Source organism: Neoarius graeffei, chromosome 2 (assembly GCF_027579695.1).
Source record: "Neoarius graeffei isolate fNeoGra1 chromosome 2, fNeoGra1.pri, whole genome shotgun sequence".
In the NCBI taxonomy this organism is placed as follows: domain Eukaryota; kingdom Metazoa; phylum Chordata; class Actinopteri; order Siluriformes; family Ariidae; genus Neoarius; species Neoarius graeffei.
In genome coordinates, this window is record NC_083570.1 from 68,363,478 (window position 1) to 68,390,595 (window position 27,118).

Sequence of the window (27,118 nt, forward strand, 5' to 3'; positions counted from 1 at the left end):
TCTTCACCACGACGGACCGGTAAAGCGACCGCATCACTGCGGAGGCTGCACCGATCCGCCTGTCGATCTCACGCTCCATCCTTCCCTCACTCGTGAACAAGATCCCGAGATACTTAAACTCCTCCACTTGAGGCAGGACTTCTCCACCAACCTGGAGAGGGCAAGCCACCCTTTTCCGGTCGAGAACCATGGCCTCGGACTTGGAGGTGCTGATTCTCATCCCAGCCGCTTCACACTCGACTGCAAACCGCCCCAGTGCATGCTGAAGGTCCTGGTTTGAAGAAGCCAACAGGACAACATCATCCGCAAAAAGCAGAGATGAAATCCTGTGGTTCCCAAACAGGATTCCTTCCGGCCCCTGGCTGCGCCTAGAAATTCTGTCCATAAAAATTATGAACAGAACCGGTGACAAAGGGCAGCCCTGACGGAGTCCAACATGCACTGGGAACAGGTCTGACTTACTGCCGGCAATGCGAACCAGACTCCTGCTCCGTTCGTACAGGGACCGGACAGCCCTTAGCAAAGAGCCCCGAACCCCATACTCCCGAAGCACCCCCCACAGAATACCACGGGGGACACGGTCGAATGCCTTCTCCAGATCCACAAAGCACATGTGGACTGGTTGGGCAAACTCCCATGAACCCTCGAGCACCCTATGAAGGGTATAGAGCTGGTCCAGTGTTCCGCGACCAGGACGAAAACCGCATTGTTCCTCCTGGATCCGAGGTTCGACTATCGGTCGAATTCTCCTCTCCAGTACCCTGGAGTAAACTTTCCCTGGGAGGCTGAGAAGTGTGATTCCCCTATAATTGGAGCACACTCTCCGGTCCCCTTTCTTAAAAAGAGGGACCACCACCCCAGTCTGCCACTCCAGAGGCACTGTCCCCGACCGCCACGCGATGTTGCAGAGGCGTGTCAACCAAGACAGCCCCACAACATCCAGAGACTTGAGATACTCAGGGCGGATCTCATCCACCCCCGGTGCCCTGCCACCGAGGAGCTTGCAAACCACCTCAGTGACTTCGGCTTGGGTAATGGACGAGTCCACCTCTGAGTCATCAGCCTCAGTCTCCTCAGTGGAAGACATGACGGTGGGATTGAGGAGATCCTCAAAGTATTCCTTCCACCGCCCGACAATGTCCCCAGTCGAGGTCAACAGCTCCCCACCCGCACTGTAAACAGTGTTGGCAGAGTACTGCTTCCCCCTCCTGAGGCGCCGGACGGTTTGCCAGAATTTCTTCGAGGCCGACCGATAGTCCTTCTCCATGGCCTCCCCGAACTCCTCCCAGTTCCGAGTTTTTGCCTCCGCAACTGCCCGAGCTGCAGCACGCCTGGCCTGCCGATACCCGTCGGCTGCCTCAGGAGTCCCGGAGGTCAACATGGCCCGATAGGACTCCTTCTTCAGCTTGACGGCATCCCTTACTTCCGGTGTCCACCACCGGGTTCGGGGATTGCCGCCACGACAGGCACCGGAGACCTTGCGGCCACAGCTCCGAACAGCTGCGTCCACAATGGAGGTAGAGAACATGGTCCACTCAGACTCAATGTCCCCCGCCTCCCTCGGAAGCTGGGAAAAGCTCTCCCGGAGGTGGGAGTTAAAGACCTCCCCAACAGAGTGCTCGGCCAGACGTTCCCAGCAGACCCTCACCATACGTTTGGGCCTGCCAGGTCTGTCCAGCTTCCTCCTCCGCCAGCGGATCCAACTCACCACCAGGTGGTGATCAGTTGACAACTCAGCCCCTCTCTTCACCCGAGTGTCCAAGACATAGGGTCGGAGATCAGATGACACGACTACAAAGTCGATCATCGACCTCCGACCTAAGGTGTCCTGGTGCCACGTGCACTTATGGACACCCCTATGCTCGAACATGGTGTTCGTTATGGACAAACTGTGACTAGCACAGAAGTCCAATAACAAAACACCACTCGGGTTCAGATCGGGGAGGCCGTTCCTCCCAACCACGCCCCTCCAGGTGTCACTGTCATCGCCCACGTGAGCATTGAAGTCCCCCAGTAGCACAATGGAGTCCCCAGTCTGAGCACCCCTCAGTACCTCTCCCAGGGACTCCAAGAAGGCCGGATACTCTATACTGCTATTTGGCCCGTAGGCACAAACAACAGCAAGAGCCCTCTCCCCAATCCGAAGGCGCAGAGAGGCGACCCTCTCGTTCACTGGGGTAAACTCCAACACATGGCGGCTGAGCTGGGGAGCTATAAGGAAGCCCACACCAGCCCGCCGCCGCTCACCATGGGCGACTCCAGAGAAGTGGAAAGTCCAGCCCCTCTCGAGGAGCTGGGTTCCAGAGCCCAAGCTGTGCGTGGAGGTGAGCCCGACTATCTCTAGCCGGTACCTCTCAACCTCCCGCACAAGCTCAGGCTCCTTCCCCCCCAGCGAAGTGACATTCCATGTCCCAACAGCCAGCCGCTGTGTCCGGGGGTCAGGTCGTCGAGGCCCCTGCCTTCGACTGCCACCCAATCCACACTGCACCAAACCCCTACTGCTACCTCTGTGGGTGGTGAACCCACATAATGAATACATATGCCAACTTAATATTTCTCAATGTTTATTAATATTCAAGTTTATAGGCTGGCAATGTTCACTAATGCAGTAAAAAAAATATAAAGCAATTCTGCTTTTTAGTCATTTTATTCTCGATGTTTTCAAAATGCTACAGACAGGCATAACTTTGCATTTATTTAACTATTAGAGACTAAGTTTTTGTGTATTTTCATGTATTTACGAAAGGTTTGCAATGATGTTTTCCCATCATACCTACTAGCTATACGGTAGAGGTTTAAGTGCACTGCTGAGCTCCAACTTTCCCTCAGCCTCAGCATGAGCTTGAGGGCACAAATGACAATAAAAACACATTATTACTGTATTTTGGGGACTCACCTGTGCCTTTGGTGGGAAAAGGGTGTTTGAAGAAGGTCACCACACCATACACATTCACTATTCTGTTGGGTTTCAGTTCATTTAAAGGGAGATACGTGTACCTGGACTGAATATAGAGAAAAAAGAGTGATGTAGAGGAATAGTGATGCATATGAATAATAAACACAAGCACAACAGCATGGCGTCAGCTTCTCCTGAATGTAATCGAGTAGCACCAAAGCATGAAAACTTTCAGCCAGTCAGTACCTGTAAAAAGTTTGAACAGACCAACACAATGAAGGCTTCTCTTTACTATTTTTCATGTCTAAATAATCAGGAATGCAGCTAAACTATGATGCAGTGACCAAAGTCTAAAGTCTTAACAGCTTGGCCCACTGCTGGCATTCTGTCAGACTCTTTATGAGGGGACCAGCTGCGATAGTTTCCCAACAGTCTTGCCGATGTTCCCACACTTGCTGCACTTGCTGGCTGCTCTGCCTCAACTCTTAATAAATTAAACTATTTGCTGGGGGCATTTATATGGGCACAAAATGGAAAGGTGCGATATAAATTATTATTATTATTATTATTATTATTATTTTGCACTAGCAGTGCTGGCACAAATTGTTACTCTCACTCAGGATCTTTCTACTTTATCATCATCCTCCTAACGCTTTTTTTAGGATGCTATTTCTCCCTCAGTTTTCAACCAATCACCACCAAATTTTACATGAAGAATACCTCTGGGCTGAATGACATTGCTATGACTTTTGGTGGCGATCCAGATCACTGATCCGGAATGATCCATGAAAAACGGGATTTTTTTTTCCAATCACTTATAACTGTGGGGCGGCACGGTGGTGTAGTGGTTAGCGCTGTCGCCTCACATCAAGAAGGTCTGGGTTCGAGCCCCGTGGCCGGCGAGGGCCTTTCTGTGTGGAGTTTGCATGTTCTCCCCGTGTCCGCGTGGGTTTCCTCCGGGTGCTCCGGTTTCCCCCACAGTCCAAAGACATGCAGGTTAGGTTAACTGGTGACTCTAAATTGACCGTAGGTGTGAATGGCTGTCTGTGTCTATGTGTCAGCCCTGTGATGACCTGGCGACTTGTCCAGGGTGTACCCCGCCTTTCGCCCGTAGTCAGCTGGGATAGGCTCCAGCTTGCCTGCGACCCTGTAGAGCAGGATAAAGCGGCTAAAGATAATGAGATGAGATGAGACTTATAACTGTCAATTTTCATGATTTTTTCAATCAGTGGTTTTGTGTTTTGCTTTTTTTTTTTCAGGGCGGCAGGGTGCAACATTTCCTCACTAAGCGTCATTCTCTAACTCTTACCATTCTGGATCTACAGGGTACGGTGGCCAGACGTCCCGGTTTGTAACAGCTAGCGCAAATTACTATGACTTTAGTCACAGTCTCCATCATTATTATTATTTATATTTGTTTTTGGAACAAGTTTGAGGCATAATCCTTTTGGTCATAATGATTATGAAAAACAATGAGGAAGCCATGGCCTAATGGTTAGAGAAGCAGCTTTGGGACCAACAGGTTGCCGGGTCGATTCCCTGGACCAGCAGGAATGGCTGAAGTGCACTTGAGCAAGGTATCTAACCCCTAACTGCTCCCCAGGCTGCCCTGGGTCTGTTGTACATTACTATGGATAAGAGTATCTGCTAAATGCCTGTAATGTAATTGTATCAAGTATGTTCAAATTTTTGACTGGTAGCACTGGACAATCGCATAGGATTAGACAAACAAGCACACAATATACACATGCATAAAATAAGACAGACACTAGATTTGAAGTACAACTGTTCAACCACATATTAACATTCTGGAAAATAAGAAATTAACATAATGGAGTGGGCTCCCTAATGGGCCATGTAAAAATCAAGGATGTAAACAGGGAAGATTTTTGTAATAAGCAAAAACATTTATTATTATTTAAACAAGCACAAAACCAACTGGTAGTGTGACAAGGACTCAAAATGGCTGAGTTGCTTTCAGAAGAGCAGTGAGTTTGAAATCGGTTGCAATGCCTCCAGCCAGAACAGACGATTGGTCATTTCAAACAAACATTTTATAAAACAAACAATTTATGGATTTTGAGCAGAATCTACTTGCAATACAAGTGATCCATGCATAAGCACAAATAACAGTGCTCCATCTAAATGTAGCTTTGTAATACAACAATTACTACTTAACAGTAAACAGGTCCAATCAAGAAGTGCATTACCTCTACTGCTACAGAGTACAAAAGCTGAAACTTTTAGCTAAAATATTCTGAAATCAACTTTCATATCAATATGTAAATCACATACAATTATGGATTTCATATAAAATGCACCATTAGCAGCACAGAAACCACACAAAGACAGTTGGAAAGGATGCGATTAGGATTAGTCAGCTGCCTATTATGAAACTGCAATCTGCTTTATAGAAAAGAAATAATGGCACACACGGGGAAGCGCCTGTCTTCCCAGACGAGCTGCTCTTTTCGTGCAATCAGCTTGTTCTTTGCCATGAAATGTAAAACAGCATAATGGCGTAAGCACATTTGCAACTGTACTAGCCGTATTTCTTCTTTGAAATGTAGCATCAGACTTACTGCTGCCTTTAGGCTCATATGCAAGCAAACACAGTACCTCGGAGCTGGCAACAGCAGGCCCACTGGAGACAAACACATTAGATGAGTACACCTGTGAAACACACCATGTGAAATCAATCCTATGGCAAATACGACAAACCACGGAGCCAGTGTTATGTCTTCTTCTGGTGAAAAACAAACAAAGCGATACAAAGCTTGTGCATTTCAAACAAAAATGCTTGCCATTGTTAGCGTTAGGTACTCACATACACGCAGGCATCAGTGCTACTCATCTCCAAAAGACACGGATGCAGTCTGTCGGTCTGTTCAGTGGGCGACTTACTGATGGTGAAGCCAGACAATAAGACAATGTCCTAGAGCAATAAGCAGTAGGACAGACAAAAGATGATCAAAAACAGCACAATGCCAGTAAATTAAGAGTGAGCATTGAGATGAGCTCAGGGAATGGATCTCACTCATGCCTGGATTTGTGGACTTAAATGAGTGCTGAAAGCAAGGGTTTTCAAATCTTATTTATGAAAGGATGAGGAGGCTGTAGGCTTTCATTTTAGTCAAACAGGAGAAAACATTGTTTGAAGACCAAGATAGATTGATTAGTGTTTCCCTAAAGTTTACTGGCTTTTTTTTTTGAATGTGGGTTGCTGGATGAGGATGGTCACCTGCGGGACCCCTTCCTGCGGCTCCTGTTACAGAGCATTTGGACCTGAACAAACAGTTAAAGGAGTCATACTTAAGTTTTTCACATTTATTTTAGAACAATAATTGGAACAAATTTTATAATAGAACTGCACTCATGTTTTTTTTTTTTTTTTAGCACGACATGCAGTCACCTCGCAGTTAAATATACTCGAGAATATAAAGATGCGAGGGCTTTCGTGTATCGTGTGAGAACAAACCACCACATCTCGTTGCCAAAATGTCAACCAGCGACTTACTGACTTTTTGCTGAAGGTGCAAACATGTTACATGATATGAGACTCATCCAGTTCCTTTAGCCCAGGAGTGGGCAATTATTTTTTTCATGGGGCCACATGAGAAACAGAATTTTGTGGAGGGCCGGACCATAAGGCTGAACTAAATTCTGCATAATATTAACTGTATTTCTTTATATAAAGCAATAAATAACATTGTTTTACAAGCTGCTAAGACTGGTAAGAGTATGGAAAAAACGAGGTTGCCTGACAAAAAATGTCATTTATTCAATCAAATTTCCCAAAACAATGGTTAACAGTGTGAACGTTTGTACCATTTTTTTTTCAGTCACATTCAGCCCAAAACACAATAAAGACATCACAATATTGTCTTTCTACTCCAAATATCAAACAAGATACATCATATTATAATAAGGATGCCCACATTTGTAGTCTAATCACCTCATTTGGTGTTGTTTATTTGTTCAGTGAGAAATCTAGTCTCTGTTGGTCTTTAACGAGTGCATCAAAGTCAGGTTGAATGTCTGAGGTGGAGATGCGAAGCACAGCTGACGGATGATCATCAGTCCATTCGGTGTAGGTATCAGATCTACAGATCGGCTCGGGCTCCTGCTGGTGACGTCACACTATGTGATTGGCTGGACCGTTTGAAGGATGACGTACAAGTTTGTGGTTGGTCTGGACAAATTTGCGGGATTAGGTTTCGTGGGATTTCATGTCGCGCGCATTGCGTTTTTGTTGAACACAACTTAAAAATAAAAGCAATGCACATTCAGTCCATGCATGAGGTAAAATTAGAAAATACGTTTATTTTGTAATTTCTAATTAACCTTACGCGGGCCGGTTAGAATGAACCAAAGGGCCGGATGTGGCCTGCGGGCCGGAAAATGCCCAGGCCTGCTTTAGCCTGTATTAATGTAACTAGTTCCTTAGCTATTACATTCCATTAGTCTCTAGTATATTTAACTGCAAGGTGACTACATGCCGTGCTAAATGTCTTTGCACTGCACTCAGTTTCATGAGTGCTTCCACATACTTGACAGCCTAAAAAATTATTATTATCTGTGATTTTTTATATGCTCGCTAATTTATGCACCTAGTAAAAATCAGCCAGACTGCACCTCGGCCAGTGTGTGTAGTACAGCAGGGAGTAAATTCAGAATGAATAGCATGAGCTATAGCTACATCATGGAGGTGCCATGATGGTGTGCTTCACCACCATGAAGCACATTGAATTTGAAATGCCACTGAAATCAAAACTGGTGTTTCGAATTTTTTCACCCCCCATACGCATTTTTATCCTTGTCAGTTAGGTTTCTTGGTAGCGCACTTGAAAGCTTTTACTGGTCCTCTAGGAGAGATAATTAATTTATGATAGCAGAGGCCATTGCATCACCCACTTGGCTAAAATTAAAAAAAAAAGTTTAAATGATTTGAATTTCCAATCAAACATGTTTTTATTGCACATCAAATTCTTATTTCTGTTTAAAGAACTGTATTAGCCCATTTGGAATTATCATGATTTCTGCTGTAAAATGTTTTACCGAGGCTCTAGTTGGCTAACTTCTTTTCCACCCCCGTGTACTAATTACACCTGAGCATTTATATACGGCTGTAGGCAACAACAGAGACGCCCTCCTCTTTCTCGAAATTAAACAAAAGCATTTGACGTGGATGCCTCCTTCTGGAAGTTTAATCCTTCTTTATAAATGCAAGAAAGCAAACTGACAAAGCCTTTATAAAAGCTGCCATGTGTCTACTGTAATCACGCAGAGGGTTTTAGCATCAGCTCACATTACATAAGAAGTGCTCTTTCCACAGCCTATCCGGGAGCTTAGCCCACTCCACAAACAAGAAGTCAACGAGTCACGCTCAGCATAACACTAACAATAACAGTGAGGATAAGCCACAGTGGAGGGCTCCTGATGAAAAAGCAGCTCTTGGGCTAATGAGCAAAACGAAGATAAGGCAGTCACGAGGACTTGAGGGGATAGCAGGACAGGATCCGGAGAGCAAAAAAGCAACATTTCATAAAGCAAAGCAGCAGGGCTCAGATTAACAGACAGGTCTCTCAGGGAGGATTTTTCTGTCACACAGCCAACAGGGAGGCAATCCAAACTATGATAATTGTGTTGTGTTTGCATTTTCAATACAGCACCTGTGCTACTATCATGCTTTTAACATCATATTCACACAAATTTTACTTCAGAACACCATTAGTTGGTGACAGCAGGATTTAATCAAAGGCTTGGTGAACAATGTAGTGTTCAGAATTATAATAAAAACAAATAGTTATTCAATATCCAGTATTTAATACAACCTTTTTAATACATCTGAAGAGTGAAACTCCCACTGGGTAAAAGTATAATCGCATTATGGTTTAAAACTATTCCTGCAGAGCTTTCATTACTAATGGTATTAAATTTAATGAAATTGAGCTCAGGGATCATTTCAGCAGGAAACTCAACAACACCATAGGTTTCTTAAAAGGTAGGTTTTAATGTATTAAAGCAAAGGCTTACCCCTTGATTAACAGCCTGTGAAAAATCCTTCGCAAGTGTACCAAAAATAATGACATTGATTGATGTGTGTTGTGATGGGTCTGAACTCTGTGTGTCTTTATCTGAGACAGAGAGAGAGAAAAGAAAAGAAAATACACTTAACATTTTATACTTTAAGTTTAAAAGATTCAAGAAGTTAGGTTCACTTACTCAACTTTCTCATGCTATAGTCACAGATTTGAAAGAGAGAGAATGCTTGAAAAACACATCTAACACTTAGGTTAAGGCCGCACAAAAAACTGTATTGGAAGCTGTGATCAATTTGTTATTCAACACAATTCGATTCAAGAACTGAAGCTGATTCTGGAGCAGGTGCACTCAGCTAACCCTCAGATGAATGAGGTGTACCACATTACCTGAAGTGCAGCGAGTGTACAGAAGAAAAGAGGAGAAACAATGTCAGAACACTAAGCTGTAAGTGAAGGACCAATGACTGGCCCTGAAGGGGTAGTGAGCAGGAACAAATTTATTCTAAATCAAAAGTATTATGATGTACTAAACATTAAATTCTAGGCATGTAATGATTCACCCAATTCACAAGTCAATTTGATTCACAATATTGGGTTCGTGTTTTTCCCTTGATATATATGTGCGTGCGCACGTGTGTGTATGAGACATCCCCCCAGAATTCTACAAAGAAGGAATTCTCCAATCAAAACACCGCTTGCAGAAGTGTTTAGATTTAAATGGAGGATATGTTGAGAAGTAGCTTTGTTATTTTTATAAATAAAGATTTTTTTTCAATTTTTCTTAGAACTTTTTGACTTACCCTCGTGTGTGTGCGCGCATAACACACACACACACACACACACACACACAGTACCAGTCAAAAGTTTGGAAACGCCTTCAAATTCAATGTTTTTATTTTTTTTTCCTACATTGTAGAATAATACTGAACATATCAAAATTATGAAATAACATATGGAATTATATGGTAAACAAAAAAAGTGTTCAAAAAAAGTTTCATCTTTTAGATTCTTCAAAGTCGTCACTATTTACCTTGATAACAGCTTTGCACACTATTGGCATTATCTGAACCAGCTTCATGAGGTAGTCACCTGGAATGTTTCTCAATTAACAGGTGTGTCTTGGCAAGAAATTCCATTTTTGACTTCTTAATGCATTTGACACCATCAACCAGAATGAATGAATGAATGAATGAACGAATGAATGAACGAATGAATGAATTTATTTCGAACATGTATAAAAATGTATGTAACTATTTGTACATACAAAAGAAAGAAAACGAGAAAGTGACAAAAAAAAGAATAAATAAAATAAAGAGCTAAGACATTACAATACATCGCACATTGTTCGAAAAAGGAGTGGGAAGAAGTACAATACTTTTTTTAATTTCCCACCCCTTTTTAACTACCCCGAAATCCAAACTACATTAATACACCTATAAAAATATATACACACTTCATGAATATCTATATAAATATACAATTACAAAAATAAATATATACTACATACTCTCTCTCTCTCTCTCTCTCTCTCTCTCTCTCTCTCTATATATATATATATATATATATATATATATATATATATATACACACACACACATACATACACACACATACACTTCATAAATATCTATACAAATATTTAATTATAAAATTAAATATATACTATATTCCATATATACACTTCATAAATATCTATATAAATATATAATTACAAAAATATATACATACACTATATACCATATATACACACTTCATAAATATCTATATAAATATATAATTACAAAAATAAATATCTACTACATACCTATCCCTGTAAATATGAAGATATCCATCCCCATAAATAAATATATACCATATATACCATATACTAAGTTAGCTCTAATATAACAATCAACCCTATTCTATTTATCCCTCATCATCCTCCATTAACATACTTCCTCTTCTATATACTTGTTTAAAAATGTTTTTTGTACCTTTTTTTAAACAGATTTATATTTGCACTTTGTTTTATTTCTGTCTCCAGTCTGTTCCATAAAGTCACCCCACAGCTCGATACGCACATGCTTTTCATATTTGCTCTAACCTTTGGTTTTTTAAAATTTAGGTCTCCCCTTAGATTATATCCCCCCTCTCTCTCACTAAACATTCCTTGTATATTTTTCGGCAATAGATTATTTCTTGCTTTGTACATTATTTGTGCTGTTCTGAATTTGACCAGATCCATAAATTTCAACATGTGTGATTTTATGAATAGTGAGTTTGTGTGATCTCTGTATCCTGTTTTGTTTATTGTCCTTATTGCTCTTTTCTGTATTGTACATATCGGCTGCAGAGTGGTTTTGTAGGTGTTTCCCCAGACTTCGACACAATAAGTCAGATATGGCAAAAATAATGAGTAATATAGAGTATGCAAAGATTTGCAATCAAGAATATCTTTTGTTTTCCACAGAATTGCCGAGCACTTTGCCAGTTTTGCTCATACATATCCTACATGAGGTTTCCAGCAGACTTTATGATTCAAAATCACACCAAGAAATTTAATTTCCTGTACCATTTCTATCTTAGTATTGTCTATTATCAATTCTACATTACAATCTATTTTGTGTCTCCCAAACAACATGATCTTTGTTTTGCTTAGATTTAATGATAATTTATTTTTGTCAAACCATAGTTTTAGTTTATTTATTTCAGTTGTGATTGTCTCCAAAGTCTGCTGCAAATTCTCACCGGAACAAAAAATATTGGTGTCATCTGCAAACAAAACAAATTTCAGTACTTGTGAAATTGTACATATGTCATTGATATATATTATGAATAATTTCGGACCTAATATTGACCCCTGTGGTACCCCGCATGTAATGTTCATGAAATCAGATTTATGGTCACCTATCTGCACAAACTGTTGCCCGTTTCTTAGATAGCTCGACAGCCAATTCCACCCAACTCCCCTAACACCACACTTTTCTAGTTTACTTAATAATATACTATGATCAATAGTATTGGATGCTTTTTTTAGGTCCACAAATACTCCAATTGCTATTTTTTTTATTGTCTATACATTTTGTAATTTCCTCTATTAGTTCCATTAGTGCCATCAATGTTGATCTATCCGTTCTGAATCCATATTGACTGTCTGTAAGGAGGTTGTGTTTTTCAATGAATTTGTCCAGTCTATCTGAAAAAAGTTTTTCGAGTATTTTGGAGGATTGGGGGAGTAAAGAAACAGGCCTGTAGTTTGTGAAATGGTGTCTATCTCCGGTTTTAAACAAATGGTATCACTTTTGCAATTTTCATTTTGTCTGGAAATGTACCTGATTGAAAAGATAAATTGCAGATGTAGGTGAATAGTAAATAGCCCTATTCGACAACTGTAGTAATCCATATTATGTCAAGAACCACTCAAATAAGTAAAGAGAAATAACAGTCAGTCATTACTTTAAGACACGAAGTGTCTTTTAGTTAATTAAAATGAAGAAAAGAAAATCTAATTTTAAAGGTGTTTCCAAACTTTTGACTGGTACTGTATATATTTAAATTTTTTTGGATGAAAAATTTTGACCAAAATATACATTTCCCTATTCTCCATCAACTTAAATACTTATTTTGTTTAAAAAAACAAATAAACCCTTTCATTTTCTTAATAACCAACAATTATTTACCCACATTTGTAGAAGTTGAACTAAAATATAATAGCCTGTTAATGAAAATATTCCTTTTATCAAAAATGAAAACGTTAAATAGACCTTAATAAACTTTTTTTTTTTTGAAAATTTGTACTACCTCCATTTTTTTCTCTTTTCTTTAGCTTTCAGCAGTCTGTAAGAAGAAAGCTCCAATTTCTTGTTAAATCTATTTGTACAGCACAGGGTTAGTCAAAATTATGTTAACACTTAAATGGTAGAAACCATTTATTCACAAAACATGCATCACGTGTGCAAGATGATTTACAGGATGGTCTCAACCTGTTCGCCATCGTGTTCAACACACAAAAACCAGCGAGCAACAGTACCATTTAATCCGTCACCCATGGTATACGTCTATCTGCAGGAGAAAAATTATCCATTTGTGTTAACATAATTTTGACTAACCCTGTAAATCACACAACAGCTCCTTCCCATTTTAGATATGTTTGTGGGTTTTCATGGCATTAGAACTGCATTACTTCAGTTTAGGGTGAAGTCACGTGCATTCCCGCTACTGTACATCCTTGTGCCCTCTGTTATTTAAGCAACACAGTTACAGCTAGGAAAAACTAAGATTACAATAATCTCAGATTGATACACAATTCACTGTTTTTCTCATCTATTTGAATTGATATATACATTATTATATACACATGCCAATTCTTAGCTGCTAAACACATTACAACTAAGTGTATGAAATAAATGGATGGTGTGAGTAAGTCATTGCTGCATGTGCTGTCTTACTCTAGCCAGTGATGCATTGCACATACAGCACGCTAATCAAGACTGAATTTCCACCCACAAGCGGCTTAGGAATTGCTATTAACAGAAAAATGGAAGCATATCCTTTAAACACCTTTTAATGTTTCTGGTTTTCTTTTCATTTTTGGAGGACACACCATGCTCTTCGGACCCCAGCATGAAAAGCAGTTACTTTTGTTCAGCTCAAAAGTATTGGTAAGCTTTTAATACAAAATACAGACTGTAAGAATGCATTATATTTTTTTCGCGGTCCGGTTTCCATCAAATCCTGCGCTCTAATTGGCTGGCGAGCAGGTCCGTATCCTACGGTACGGACCCCAGTTACGGACCTCTGGCGACTGGCTCATTCACAACAAACATAGTAGCATTTTTTGTCAACATTTATCTTTTTTTTTAATAAGATTTATTTATAAGATTATCAAAAATCTTATGCTTGCCAGCATTTCTCAGGAGAATAGCATTAATTTTACAGCACGGATAGTGATAATGACAGTCTTCACAGCGAAAGCGAGTTTTACTCCCCTGAGGAAGAAGAAATAAAAGAAAACATTTCAGGAGAAAGTTAAAAACCTGTAACTTACTAACGCCGAGCAAAAACATGGCTGAATCCTGAATGACTCCTATTTGTATAAATAGGGGACTACATAGGCGGCAAAATGTAGTTTTTTTTTCCTGCCATGGAAGTGCACTTGTATACCAAGGAGGAAGCAATTTGCATTACAGCCGTGAATGAGGATTCAAAATGGCGGCTCGGCTCGGTTTTCCCTTTCAGGCGCTCTCGTTTTCCGTTAGAATTTGGTAAAGAAAAAAAATAAATATATTATTTACCAGCTTAAGGTCGGTCCGTATGGTGAAATACCGTGACCTCGGCCTTGAATACTGACCTCGGCCCAGAGGGCCTCAGTCAGTACTTTCAAGACCTCGGTCAGGGTATTTCACCATACGGACCTCCCAGCTGGTAAATAACGTATTCAGACCTGTTCTTACTGGGGGAGACATTGTTCTTTTGGGGTATGTTTAAGGGATAACTCATACAAAATGCATGAAGGTTGGCAGGTCTGCATTTTGTTCCTATTGTCTCAAAATTGGCTACTGAATCAGGGAGAATTCCGATCTCAACTCCAAGTAAAAAAAAAAAGTAGATTCCCATTACATCACGAATTGCACCACTCTGGTTCAAATCCTCTTAAACCAAATACAGCAGAACAATACAGAGGGGATACAGGGCAAACAGCACTGACTACATGTTTAAGATCATTCTCCTCATAATCTGCCACCCTGCCTCTGAGGATCAAGGAGATCCTCAATTTCTTCCAGCTCTCAAACTGCATTTTCTCTGTGGGACTAAAAATGATTTGTGCTGTCTATCACAAACCTGCTAGTGCCTACTATAACCTTGAAATCAAGGCCACAGTTCCAATATACCTACCCGCTTCATAGCAGTCTGCATTAAACAGCCTTTTCGGGTGTTTTAATCTGAAGCTCACCTTGGATAACAGCCTTTATTAGGTGGTCTGTCTGTCTGCAAGACACAACAGGGCCCTTGTGAACCACTTTACCCTATGAGAAAGAACAGAGGGCAGTTCAGTCAGTGAGCTAAGGCTTTGCTGTTTTTCTAAGCTGATTAGTTTTATTTTAGGAAAATTGGAAGAGGTATAATATTAAAGGGTGCCAATTTGCAACCTTAACACTCTTGTGCACACAGTCAGACGTGAGGCTGAGGCTTGATACGGAGATCAGCTGGAAGTGTGGAGGGACACTAATGTCCAGATCAGAAGCACATTTCACCATGTGGACAGGCATTGCTCTTATCTGTGATGAGAACAATGAGAAAGAAAACAGAAAAACAGTAAATTACTGGCAAGCTGAGACACCATCCTCACAGAGGTGACATTAATAAGCTGCTATATTGATGATCAATTCAGAAGAAAGCACCGAGTTTAGATATATAATATGGACAAAAATAGCAAGTAACAATTTCAGAAGCAAGCCACAGACTCTGGGGTAAAAGTGCATGAGCTTTTTTTTTTTAATTGTAGCTTGTGCAATTTGGCAGAGACAACACAGTAAAGTCAAACTCAGTGAAAACAAAATCACAGCTTTTCAGCACATTCACCAATTCTGCTGCTTGGCTTCACTGTTGTACACACCCACAGCTGCTCCAGGTACCAGTAATTTACCATTTGAAACCGTACAGCATCATTTCATAACTTTCGGTAGTTAAATGTACTGCATTTCACTGCTTTTTTCACTATACTTTGAAACACCTTTCCGTTTGCTTTTTTGACAACCCTTTACAACCCGGGGCGTTTTTTTTTTTTTAAACTGTTTTTGTTGTGAGTGTCATCACACAGAACGTGAATATCACAAACCAAAAAGCAACATTTTTTTTTCCCCGCATCAAGGCCAATTTTTCTGAGCTTTTGCATTGCGAAGAAATGCATCAACCAATCACATTGTGCGGAACAGACATACATGGTGACATAGGAGGCAGCCAGCAAAACAGCCTCGATTGCATCAGCGAACCTCTGCTATTCGCCAGCATCACGCATATCCGGGAGCTGCCTGGCCATATTTCCATTGAGTTTTATTCCTATCTTTAATCAAGAGCCTGGTCTTTCAGTGTTAGAACAGTATTTATTCATTTCACGTTCAGATCCCCCCCCGCCAAGTTAAAAAAAATTAAATAAAAATCATCAGAAAAATTGACCTCAGTGGGGAAAAAAGTTGCTTTTTCGCTGCGTAATATTCATATTCTGTGTGAAAATACTCATGACAAAAACAACAAATCGAAAAGTGAACTAATTGCACTTCACAACACCGTGTGTAAAGGCCTCAACACTATTGCCGCTTTTCCACTACAAACGCGGCTGAGTCGGGCTGAGCCGTGCCGTGCTGAGTTGGGCTGAGTCAAGCTGAGCAGGGTTGTTGGAGTTGCATTTCGACTACAACCGCGCTGAACCATGCTGGCTGGAAGTGGGTGGACACATTGGGTGGAGTTAGCGAAAGTGGGTGGACGTCACGTGATGTCGTTAAGCGGCGCAAACAGTGACATCAGTGAGCTTTTAAGCGGTAGTCTCACGACCTGAATAGTAAACAATAAACATGGAGGACATGGAGTCGTTAGTGTTGCTGGTCTTGGTGCTGTGGCTTGTTGTCACCGACAATGCCAACAGATACTGGCAAGAGCGTATAGATGAGGCGAGGCGCATAAGGCTTCAGAAATTCTCGTAATTCTTCTTCCGGGTTTATGGTGTTTACAGATCCCAGCGTGCTCGCGGGGCGTGTGTGGGCATGTGAGGACACTCCTCCTCACCAATCAGTGCACAGGGGAGTGTCTGCTCACGCCCCCAGCCTCACTCGGCTCGCTTTGGCTCGCTTCAGCCCCACTCCAAAACCGTGCGAGTTTTAGGGGCTAAGCAGGGCTGAAGTGAGCTGAGTCGTGCTGTTCTTTGGTAGTCGAAACGCGAGCCGTGTCGGGCTGAAGTGAGCTGAAGCGAGCTGAAGTGAGCTGAAAAAGGGCCATAACAGTGGAAGAGCTATCCTTCTGACCAGTGACCAGCCGCACCACCTCGAGTTATGGAGCCAAGTTTGGGAAGACGCTATGGATTTCATAACTGCTGAATTAACTAGTGGCATTAGATTGCTGAAACTTGTTGAGAAACGAGGCTCTCTGAGGGAGATAGTGATATTATGCTTTTAGGGCAAGTGATAGTGGAGAAATGGAGTCCCTTCTACACCTGTGTGCAAATGGTGTCTCCGGTCATGTGTGGCAGGAGAAGGCAAAACAGCTAACCCGATGAAACATTTGATGCAAGTGCATCCCGATGTGTGTAAAGAATTCTAAATGGAAGGTGCACATGATGATTACATTAATACATTGAAAACAAGATGGGTCCCAGACTTTGCCCATGCTTCAATTATTCACAATATTTCCCGTCCTGAATCTAACTAACAGACTCGCCCACTTGCAACGCAAGTTTAGCCAACCTGAAGTTACACAGAGCTAACTGGCAGCCAGCCACTGTGATGGCACTAAGGCTGCTGTTTGTCTTCTTAGGCTTCATTCACATTAACATGTTTTAATTTTAAAACTAGTGCTGTCAAAAATGTCGCGTTATTAACGCGTTAACTTGACTCAATTTTAACGGCGATAATTTTTTTTATCGCGAGATTAACGCTCTGTGACATGACGTAGGTTTTTCATAAGCTTTTGAAACTGCCAGGAACTTGGAACAGAGACTTTGCTTAGAAAAACGATAGCTAGACTGTAATGCCACGCCCCGCACAGCCAGAGTCCTCTGCCACCCCAAAGAACCAGCGCGGGCGGGGCGCGCTAGTAGAGATGGGATTTATGGCTCTTTGATGGGATCCGCATCTTTGTGATCCGTTCTTTGAAAAGAGCCGTTCAAAAGACTGGCTCATTTGGCTCTTTTTAAATATTTATTCAGTTTTAAGAAGACAGTGTCTAAAGAAGCCAGATCCCTCTGAACTGTAAACTCAATGCTATCCCAGAAATCCTTCCTGTAATATGCAAATTTGGCCGCCTCTGATTGGACAGCGCGACGCATCAACAGGCAGAAAGTGTAAAAGTACAAAATGTGTTAAGTGAGCTGAAACAGTAAAGATGAGATTCAATGCAATATTTATCAACGAACAACTTAAAGTTAATATAATAGTGTACTTTATATTATAATCAAGCATGTCAAGCCTACCGTCACTGTGTAACCTGTCTCTCTGATTAGACTAACTCAAGCAGTAGATCACTTCACTCATGGTTCTTTTGCCAGCCCTGGTGTTCGGCTTAGGTTTCACTTTGCGGTGGTTGTGTCAAGACGTGTTATGCTTTGCAATTAAAAAAAAAAAAAAACATTGGTACAAAGCAAGCCCATTCACTTTTTTATGCTGATAAGAGAATTACAATGGTTTTTCATGTGACAAAAATGTGCGATTAAATTGTGATTAATCGCGAGTTAACTATGACAGTCGCGACATTAATCGCGATTAAATATTTTAATCGCTTGACAGCACTATTTAAAACTCATCAATTTTGGTACATTTACACCTGGTGTCCACACTCTACTGGAGTTTTCGAGCCCCTAAAAATAGAGACGTTTGGAAAAGCTGCTGGCCTTGTTTTAATTTGAAAACTCCAGGGTAGCATTTTAGTGTAGACAGGCGAAAACGAAGCCGTTTGTAAATGATAACGCAGACACCCATGCTCGCTTCCTGATTGGACTCTTATCAGTCACGATGTATCCTTCCCTGATTTGTCACGCTCCTATCATGTAACTCTTTCCCAACAGCAAACAAATGGCATCAGCTATTTCTACCAGCATGCGCATGCCCAGTGTACGTGAATGGTAATCTTAGTCAGATGTTTGTAAAATAAGCCCATTTATAAATCCTTCTTTCTACACCCATCACCCACAGACAGAAGCAAGAAGTCAATGTTTTAACTCGATTAAAGCAGCGTTTAAACAATTTCATCAGTTTGTATTATTTACTTATTGCATTGGTACCAAACTAGTACCATAACCGTTCTACCGTACCGAATCCGCGCACACACACCCTCACTGGAGTTACTGCACTGGATAATGGGGATATTTTCCCACCACCACATAGTTGAAAGAACAGTTCATTCAAAATCTTCAATATAATCGCTCATGACAGAAACAGATCCGAACATTTTCTTAAAAAAAAAAAAAATCATTTTAGACATTCACAATGTCCTCTGTAATAAAACACACGCTCTCAGATATAACTATAAAACTATCACAGCCAGTTTCTAGCAGGTTACTTTTCCTGCAAAGTTGGATGTTTACTTCACACACAGTGGTAGGGTCACGTTACTATATTATTTTATTTACTGAAAAATACAACTATGAAACGGTGGCATATGAGAAAAGGTTCCAAGCCGACAGTAGCTGTCATTATAACGGACAATTTTATCAGCTCCCATGATTGCACCCTTTGATTTACTTTCTTAGTTAAATGCACAATGTAGATGAAACTTTAAAAGACTTCCCAAACATCAGTCAGTCATTCTGTGATTGCTGTAATATGTGATTTCAAAAGCACGCGTGAATATAAACGCTGATTAAAATGAAATCCTTGTAATGGAATTTTCTCCGACATGACCTTGATACAGGCAACTAAAAACACATCAGGAAAGCTTCAGAAATTGGCCTGGATTCTAATCATGTATATAAGGCTTTTATTTTTTGCCCTGGTATTGCTCTCATCACCTTTTTCTTTTTCAGAATGCCAGTCCCTTACAACATATTCAGCTTAACTGGGGAATCTGAAATGTGTCCCAATAAAATACTGCCCACGTTAGTTTGCCCAAAAATCTTTTTTTTTTTTTTTTAAATCACACTAATGCAACTATTCACCGAAGCATCCTCAGAACAGTCTGAAAGCAGATGGTCAGACTATATCACTCGGAGCAGAACAATAAAACACCTCGGTAGGAAGCTCATTTGCATACTGCAAGCTTTTGCAGTATCAGGATCACTATAATATTTAACAAATTATATACAGCTTTAGTGCATTCCCCCCTCACCACCACAACAGAACACCTTGAAGAGAAAAGAAAGGTCGAGGACATGCAACTTATAATGAATTCTAATCTTGCCTGCTAGCTTCACACCTCTCAGCCTCCCAAAACTCACCCATGTTGCTTCACGGTTGAAATACTAAAACATCGCTGTACATTTTGCACCGCATAATCAATGCCCAATAAGCTGGGAGTCGGCAATTTATTCCAACGATATTAAAAGCACAAACATGGTTATGGACCACAAAACAAAGCCTAACAAGTTCCCTGTGAGGCTGATAATTCACTGCCCTCATGAAAGCCACTTAGTTCCAGCAGTATTCTCCAGAGACAAATGATAAATCAATGATAACTAATTGAAAAGGCTATCGAGATGCAGCGTTTGTTTCCACAAACAAAAGTCAAGTTAAAGGACACAGCCACATCTCACAATAGAACAAACTTCTTATCGTAAAGCAGTGACTCGGCAAGTCTAGGACAGAAATCCCTCAATGGTCATTTTATAGATCTCCTGGTTTGTGTAAATGGGCCTTATATTCTGCATAAACGCATGTCAATGGACCGGAAACCCTTTCTATTGCCCCAGGTGCTTTACACTACGTTCACACTGCAGGCTGAAGTGACTCAAATCCGATTTTTTCGCCCATATGTGACCTGTATCCGATTTTTTATTGACAATATGAACGACACAGATCCGATTTTTTCAAATCCGACCCAGGCCGTTTGGATATGTGGTCCTAATTCCGATTCCTATCCGATCTTTTCATATGCGACTTCAGCCTGAACCGTCAGGTCGCATTCATCCGACGTACACGTCATCAACAAGCCACAAACGTCACTATTCTGCGCTGAAGTAGGCGGCGGGTCTCCCAAAAAAAGTTACAACAACATGGCGCATGACATCAATGCGACTCCGCACCCACACGTTCCTTTGAACGGAGGTTGCAGTCACTACCCCGCAGAACGCCTGAGCCAAAACCCTTGCCCTCTTCCTTCTCAACCTCCTCCTTAACATTAGGCTATCGTGCATGTTCTGGCTCCGTCGCAACAACAACTGCATCATCGCCAGATACTCCATGCTGGCTACTGTCATACACAGGAAACTTTAGGTTACTTCCGTAAACACTGGCCACACGCCACTGCGTGTGACGTCGTCGTATCCTGCAGTGCGCATGCGGAACACTTTTAGGTCGTTTTTCGTTCATACTGAGGATCACATACAAGTCGCATATATTTGTTAATGTGAACGACCTCACAAAAAAAATCAGATTTCACAAAAAAATCGGAATTGAGCATTAAGCCTTGCAGTGTGAACGTAGTGTTAAATTCTTAAAAAGATGCACCAATACTAGGCAGAAAACGTGAACAGAACCAACCCGGCTAAATACCTAACCTCTATGAGAACCTTTGATATTAACGTTCAAGCCTGAAGTCCAACAGTGTTTTCCCTATGCTTACTGGTTGTTGGGGGCTTTGCTGGGTGCTGAATGAGGATGGTCACCTGCAGGACCCCTCCCCACGGCTCCTATTACAGAGCATTTGAACATGAACAAAACAGTTAAAGGAGTCATATTTAAGTCTTCACATTTATACTAGAACAGTAATTTAAACAATTTTTACAAAATAACTTTTTTTTTGGTAAAGGTGTGTGTGTATATATATATATATATATATATATATTAATTAGTGCTGTCAAAAATGTTGCGTTATTATCGCGTTAACTTGACTCAATTTTAACGGCGATAATTTTTTTATCGCGAGATTAACGCTCTGACACACGATGTAGGTTTTTCATAAGCTTTTGAAACTGCCAGGAACTTGGAACAGAGACTTTGCTTAGAAAAACGATAGCAGCTAGACTGTAATGCCACGCCCCGCACAGCCAGAGTCCTCTGCCCTCCCCCCAAAGAACCAGCGCGGGCAGGGCGCGCTAGCCCCGCGCCTCGGGACGAAGAGCCACGGTGCTCGGCTTAGGTTTCGTTTTCCCATCGGCGGCTCCAGGCCGACTTTGCAGTGGCTGTGACAAGACGTGTTATGCTCTGCAATAAAAAAATAAAATAAAAAAATAAAAAATAAACCATTGGTACAAAGCAAGCCCATTCACTTTATGCTGATAAGAGAATTACAATGGTTTTTCATGTGACAAAAATGTGCGATTAATCGCGAGTTAACTATGACAGTCGCGACATTAATCGCGATTAAATATTTTAATTGCTTGACAGCACTAATATATATATATATAAAAAAATCTCCTTCTCACCCCCGGCGGGGGGGTGGTATCCATGTCATCCTCAAGCTCGGGTCCTCTACCAGAGGCCTGGGAGTTTGAGGGTTCTGCGCAGTATCTTCGATGTTCCTAGGACTGCGCTCTTCTGGACTGAGGCTTCAGATGTTGTTCCTGGGATTTGCTGGAGCCACTCTCCCAGTTTGGGGGTTACTGCCCCAAGTGCCCCCACTACCACGGGGACCACGCAACCCTTGACCTTCCACATCCGTTCCAGCTGCTCTTTCAACCCTTGATACTTCTCAAGTTTCTCATGTTCCTTCTTCCTGATGTTGGCGTCAGCTGGGATCGCCACATCTATCACCACCACCCTCTTCTGCTCTTTGTCCACCACCACTATGTCCGGTTGGTTAGCCAGGATCTGTTTGTCAGTCTGGAAGCTGAAGTCCCACAGAATCTTGGCCCTGTTGTTCTCAGCCACCTTCTGTGGTATGGCCCATTGGGACTTGGGTACGGCCCATTGGGACTTGGGTACTTATATTCCATACTGGTTGCAGATGTTCCTGTATACTATCCCAGCCACTTGGTTGTGCCTCTCCATGTACGCTGATCCAGCTAGCATCTTACACCCTGCTACTATGTGCTGGACTGTTTCAGGGGCTTCTTTGCACAGTCTGCATCTTGGGTCTGATCTACTCTGGTAGATCCTGGCCTCTATGGCTCTTGTGCTTATGGCCTGTTCTTGTGCTGCCATGATTAGTGCCTCTGTGCTGTCTGTCAGTCCTGCATTATCCTGCCACTGGTAGGATTTCTTGATATCAGCCACTTCCTCTATCTGACGGCGGTACATGCCATGTAGGGGTTTGTCTCTCCAGGTTGTCTGTTCCTCCTCCTCTGCACTCTCATCAGGGTTCTGCTGCCTGAGACATTCACTTAGCAGTTCATCCTTTGGGGCCATCTTTCTGACGTATTCTCGGATTTTCGATGTTTCATCCTGGACCGTGGTCTTGACGCTCACTAGCCCTCGGCCTCCCTCTTTCCGCTTAGTGTATAGTCTCAGGGTGCTGGACTTGGGGTGGAACCCTCCATGCATGGTGAGGAGCTTTCTAGTCTTGATATCTGTGGCTTCTATCTCCTCCTTTGGCCAGTTTATGATACCAGCGGGGTATCTGATGACTGGTAGTGCGTACATGTTGATGGCTCGGACCTTGTTTTTACCATTCAGCTGACTTTTCAGGACCTGCCTTACTCTCTGGAGGTATTTGGCTGTGGTTGACTTCTTTGTGGCCTCTTCATGGTTTCCATTAGCCTGTGGGATGCCAAGGTACTTGTAGCTGTCTTGGATATCACCTATGTTGCCCTCTGGTAGGTCAATCCCTTCAGTCCGGATCATCTTGCCTCTCTTTGAGACCATCCGGCCACACTTGTCCAATCCGAATGACATCCCTATGTCATCGCTGTAGATCCGGGTGGTGTGGATCAGCGAGTCTATTTCTCGCTCATTCCTGGCATACAGCTTGATGTCATCCATGTAGAGCAGGTGGCTGATTGTTGCCCCACTACGGAATCGGTACCCGTAGCCGCTCTTCGTGATGATCTGACTGAGGGGGTTCAGGCCTATGCAGAACAGCAGTGGTGATAGCGCATCTCCTTGGTATATGCCGCACTTGATGTTGACTTGGGCAATGGGTTTTGAATTGGCCTCTAGGGTTGTCTTCCACATTTCCATTGAGTTCTGTATGAAGGTCCTTAGGTTCCTGTTGATCTTATACAGTTCCAGACATTCCAGTATCCATGTGTGTGGCATTGAGTCATAGGCTTTCTTGTAGTCAATCCAGGCAGTGCACAGGTTGGTCCGTCTCTTCTTACAGTCTCGGGCGACTGTTCTATCAGCCAGTAGCTGGTGCTTGGCTCCTCTGGTGTTACTGCCAATTCCTTTCTGTGCCTCGCTCATGTATTGAGCCACATGCTTACTCATTTTTGCCGCAATGATGCCTGACAGGGCCTTCCATGTTGTGCAGAGACAGGTAATTGGCCGGTAGTTGGATGGGATGGGTCCCTTCTGGGTCCTTCATGATTAGGACTGTCCTGCCTTGGGTTAGCCATTCTGGGTGGGTTCCATCCCTCAGCATGGAGCATCTGTGCTGCTAGGCGTTCATGGAGTGCAGTTAGCTTCTTCAGCCAGTACGTATGGATCATATCGGGGCCTGGTGCTGTCCAGCTCTTCATCTTTGACACTCTTTCTTGGACGTCTGCCATTGAGATGGTTACTGGTTCTTGTTCTGGGAGGTTGCTGTGGTCAGCTCTTAGGTCCACTAACCATTGGGCATCGGTGTTGTGTGATGCCTTTCTTTCCCATATGTCTTTCCAGTATTTTTCCACCTCAGCTCTTGGTGGGTCTGACCGGTTGTTGTTCCCCTGCCATTGAGAGTACACCTTGGCTGGTTCAGTGGAGAACAGCTTGTTTATTCTCCTGGCCTCTCCCTCCTTGGTGTATCTCTTCAACCGGGTGGCCAGAGCTGTTAGTCGCTGTTTGGCAGTTTCGAGTGCCTCTGGTATGGAGAGTGAGTTGTACTTCCTGGGCGCCCCTTTATTCACCATGTTCCCTTTCTGTAGTTCAGCTAGCTGGCTAACTTCTCTCCTTGCTGCCTTTATCTTGGCCTCTAATCGTCTCTAATCTGTTTGTTATGTCCCGAGCCCACCTTGTGTCCAAGCATCTCCATGATTACTGTTGCTGTACTGTGTATCAACTTGTTGGTCTCAGTGATGGTTCTTGTGGAGATTGTCTTCAGAGCAGCATTCACATCTACTAGTAGATCTTCTGAAGGTACTTGGCAACTCAGCTTCGGTATTTGTCGGGGGCTCCAGGTTTCCAGTTGGGTCACGATCTTCCTTCTCAGGTCAGCAGCTCTTGTGTTGAGGCTGTTAGCTGTTGGGGCTTGGTACCCAATCTCTGGTTGTGGGGATGATGACATCTCCCCGCTGACCTGTCTTCCTGGCTCCCCCTTGCCGTAGCATCATTGTTGTATTTCATTAATCTCTAATTGTGATAGCAGATTTCGATTATGGATGTTGGAACACTGGGCTAATAGCTGTTTCTTAGTTGGTTTCGAAGTATCCAATGGTCCCACATTCTCTGCATGTATCCCCTCTCTCTGGGATTGCTTGTATAGTAGCATTCCAGCAAATCCGTATTTTCTGTCCTCGTCCATCGATGTCTTGTTCCAGTAGCCCATTTCTCATCAGTTTGTCCTGGTTCCCTAGCAACTGACGCAGACCTTGTTGACCCGGGCGACATCTGAGCCGGTATGACTCTATCAGTTATGTTTTCACTCATTCCTGAGGTAGGCTGATATATCATGAGGGGTTTTGCCTAAGGACCCTTACTGGATGATGTTTTGCCCCGACCGGGATTCGAACCCCGATCTCCTGCGTCGTAGTCAGTGAGCATTACCACTGTACTATCCAGCTGATATATATATATATATATATATATATATATATATATATATATATATATACACATATATGCACATACAAACATGTTTGTATGCATGTATGAGTGTTTAGTCTACGTCTAGTTCTTATCTAGTGTGTTTATACTGTTTATATTGTCTGTTTATGAGTGTTGAGCCTATGTCTAGTTCTTATCTAGTGTTTACACTGTTCATATTGTCTGAGTGTTTAGTCTGTGTCTAGTTCTTATCTAGTGTTTATACTGTTTATTTATACTGTTTATATTGTTTGTCTGAGTGTTTAGTCTATGTCTAGTTCTTATCTAGAGTGTTTATACTGTTTGTTTGTTTTTTCAATTATTCTATTTTTATTTATTGCATTGCCTGTTTGCACCGTGGGTCAGAGAGGACTGAAATTTCATCTGTGCTGTATGTCGAGCATGTATAGCATATTTGACAAAGTTGACTTGACTTTTTTTTTTTTACAATGTCTTACAATAGAACATTTCTTTGACAAATCTATCACGTATTAAAAGATTAAAATGGCATATGAACCGTGTATAATTCTCATTGATTTCTCATTCTAATTACAAAGTCAGAGAGCTTATTTCTTCTTTCTGTAATGTGTTTTCACTCACCTCTCCACTGCCCATCACTACCCGGATTTATGTGTTGAGTGAAGTACAGTAGTCACCTGACTGTGCTCGTTTGAAATAACATGTAAAATAAGTCATTTTCTACGACTTGAAGCTGTTTATAAAGTGATCATATTCCAACATGATGTCACTATGAATACTCATAACATAACGTTAGCTAACTTAATACAGAGTGTGTCTGAAGCCATCGCTCTCACTCTTTTTGGAAGAAAAAAAAAGTTGTATGTCTTCCATCTTTTGCTGCTTGGGGGGTTCTGATATTACTAACTATTATTTGAATCGAATTGTTTGAATCATTTTTGAGCGCACGAGAAGATAGCACAGCTTGAACGGGGGATGTTTCTGCATGGTCCTAGTGCCTGCACCCTGTCCGGTTTTTGAGCAGGCACTCTTTCCATGTGGTCCTAGTGCCTGCACACCCTTTTTTGTTGTTTGTTTTTTCAGACCTTTAAGTGTGTGCGTGGGGAAACACTGGTGTGAAAGGTGCAATACTCAATTCTTGTGCAAATAACCCAATAAAATAAAGCTTATTTATTACGGGAGAAGGGGATAAAGCTAGACATAGAATTAGTGTCATTGCACCCGGACAGGGTATGCAAACACAACCTGAATAAAGACTTGAATTGTTTGAATAGCTTAAAGTTCCTAAAATATTATCGCAAACAAAAACAGGAAAGCATAAGCACTCGATCATTTTCATAAAATCAGTTTGTCTAATTTTGTACGTTCATATCATTATAACCTGGAGCAGTTGAACGCTGAATGTGCTTGAAAGAGATGTCATGACAGCAGAGGTGGACAAAGTACCCAACTTCATTATTTAAGTCAAAGTACAGATC

At 42.0% G+C, this 27,118-nt stretch overlaps 1 protein-coding gene across 6 annotated transcripts in view; it reads right to left on the bottom strand.

Moving 5' to 3' along the window:
* pot1 (protection of telomeres 1 homolog) overlaps nucleotides 1-27,118 on the bottom strand; it is a 116,900-nt gene that overhangs the window by 61,739 nt on the left and 28,043 nt on the right. For 4 of the 6 annotated variants that reach the window (XM_060914781.1, XM_060914779.1, XM_060914778.1 and 1 more), the window contains 6 exons: nucleotides 15,069-15,197; nucleotides 14,873-14,945; nucleotides 8,933-9,033; nucleotides 5,724-5,831; nucleotides 5,516-5,569; nucleotides 2,897-3,002 (listed from right to left, as the gene is read on the bottom strand). In XM_060914781.1, coding sequence (XP_060770764.1) covers nucleotides 2,897-3,002; nucleotides 5,516-5,569; nucleotides 5,724-5,831; nucleotides 8,933-9,033; nucleotides 14,873-14,945; nucleotides 15,069-15,188 — 562 coding nt within the window. In that variant the 5' untranslated portion in view covers nucleotides 15,189-15,197. Of the gene's footprint in view, nucleotides 1-2,896; nucleotides 3,003-5,515; nucleotides 5,570-5,723; nucleotides 5,832-8,932; nucleotides 9,034-14,872; nucleotides 14,946-15,068; nucleotides 15,198-18,100; nucleotides 18,145-27,118 lie in introns of those variants that run through there. The other 2 variants (XM_060914780.1, XM_060914782.1) reach the window with 2 other exon arrangements.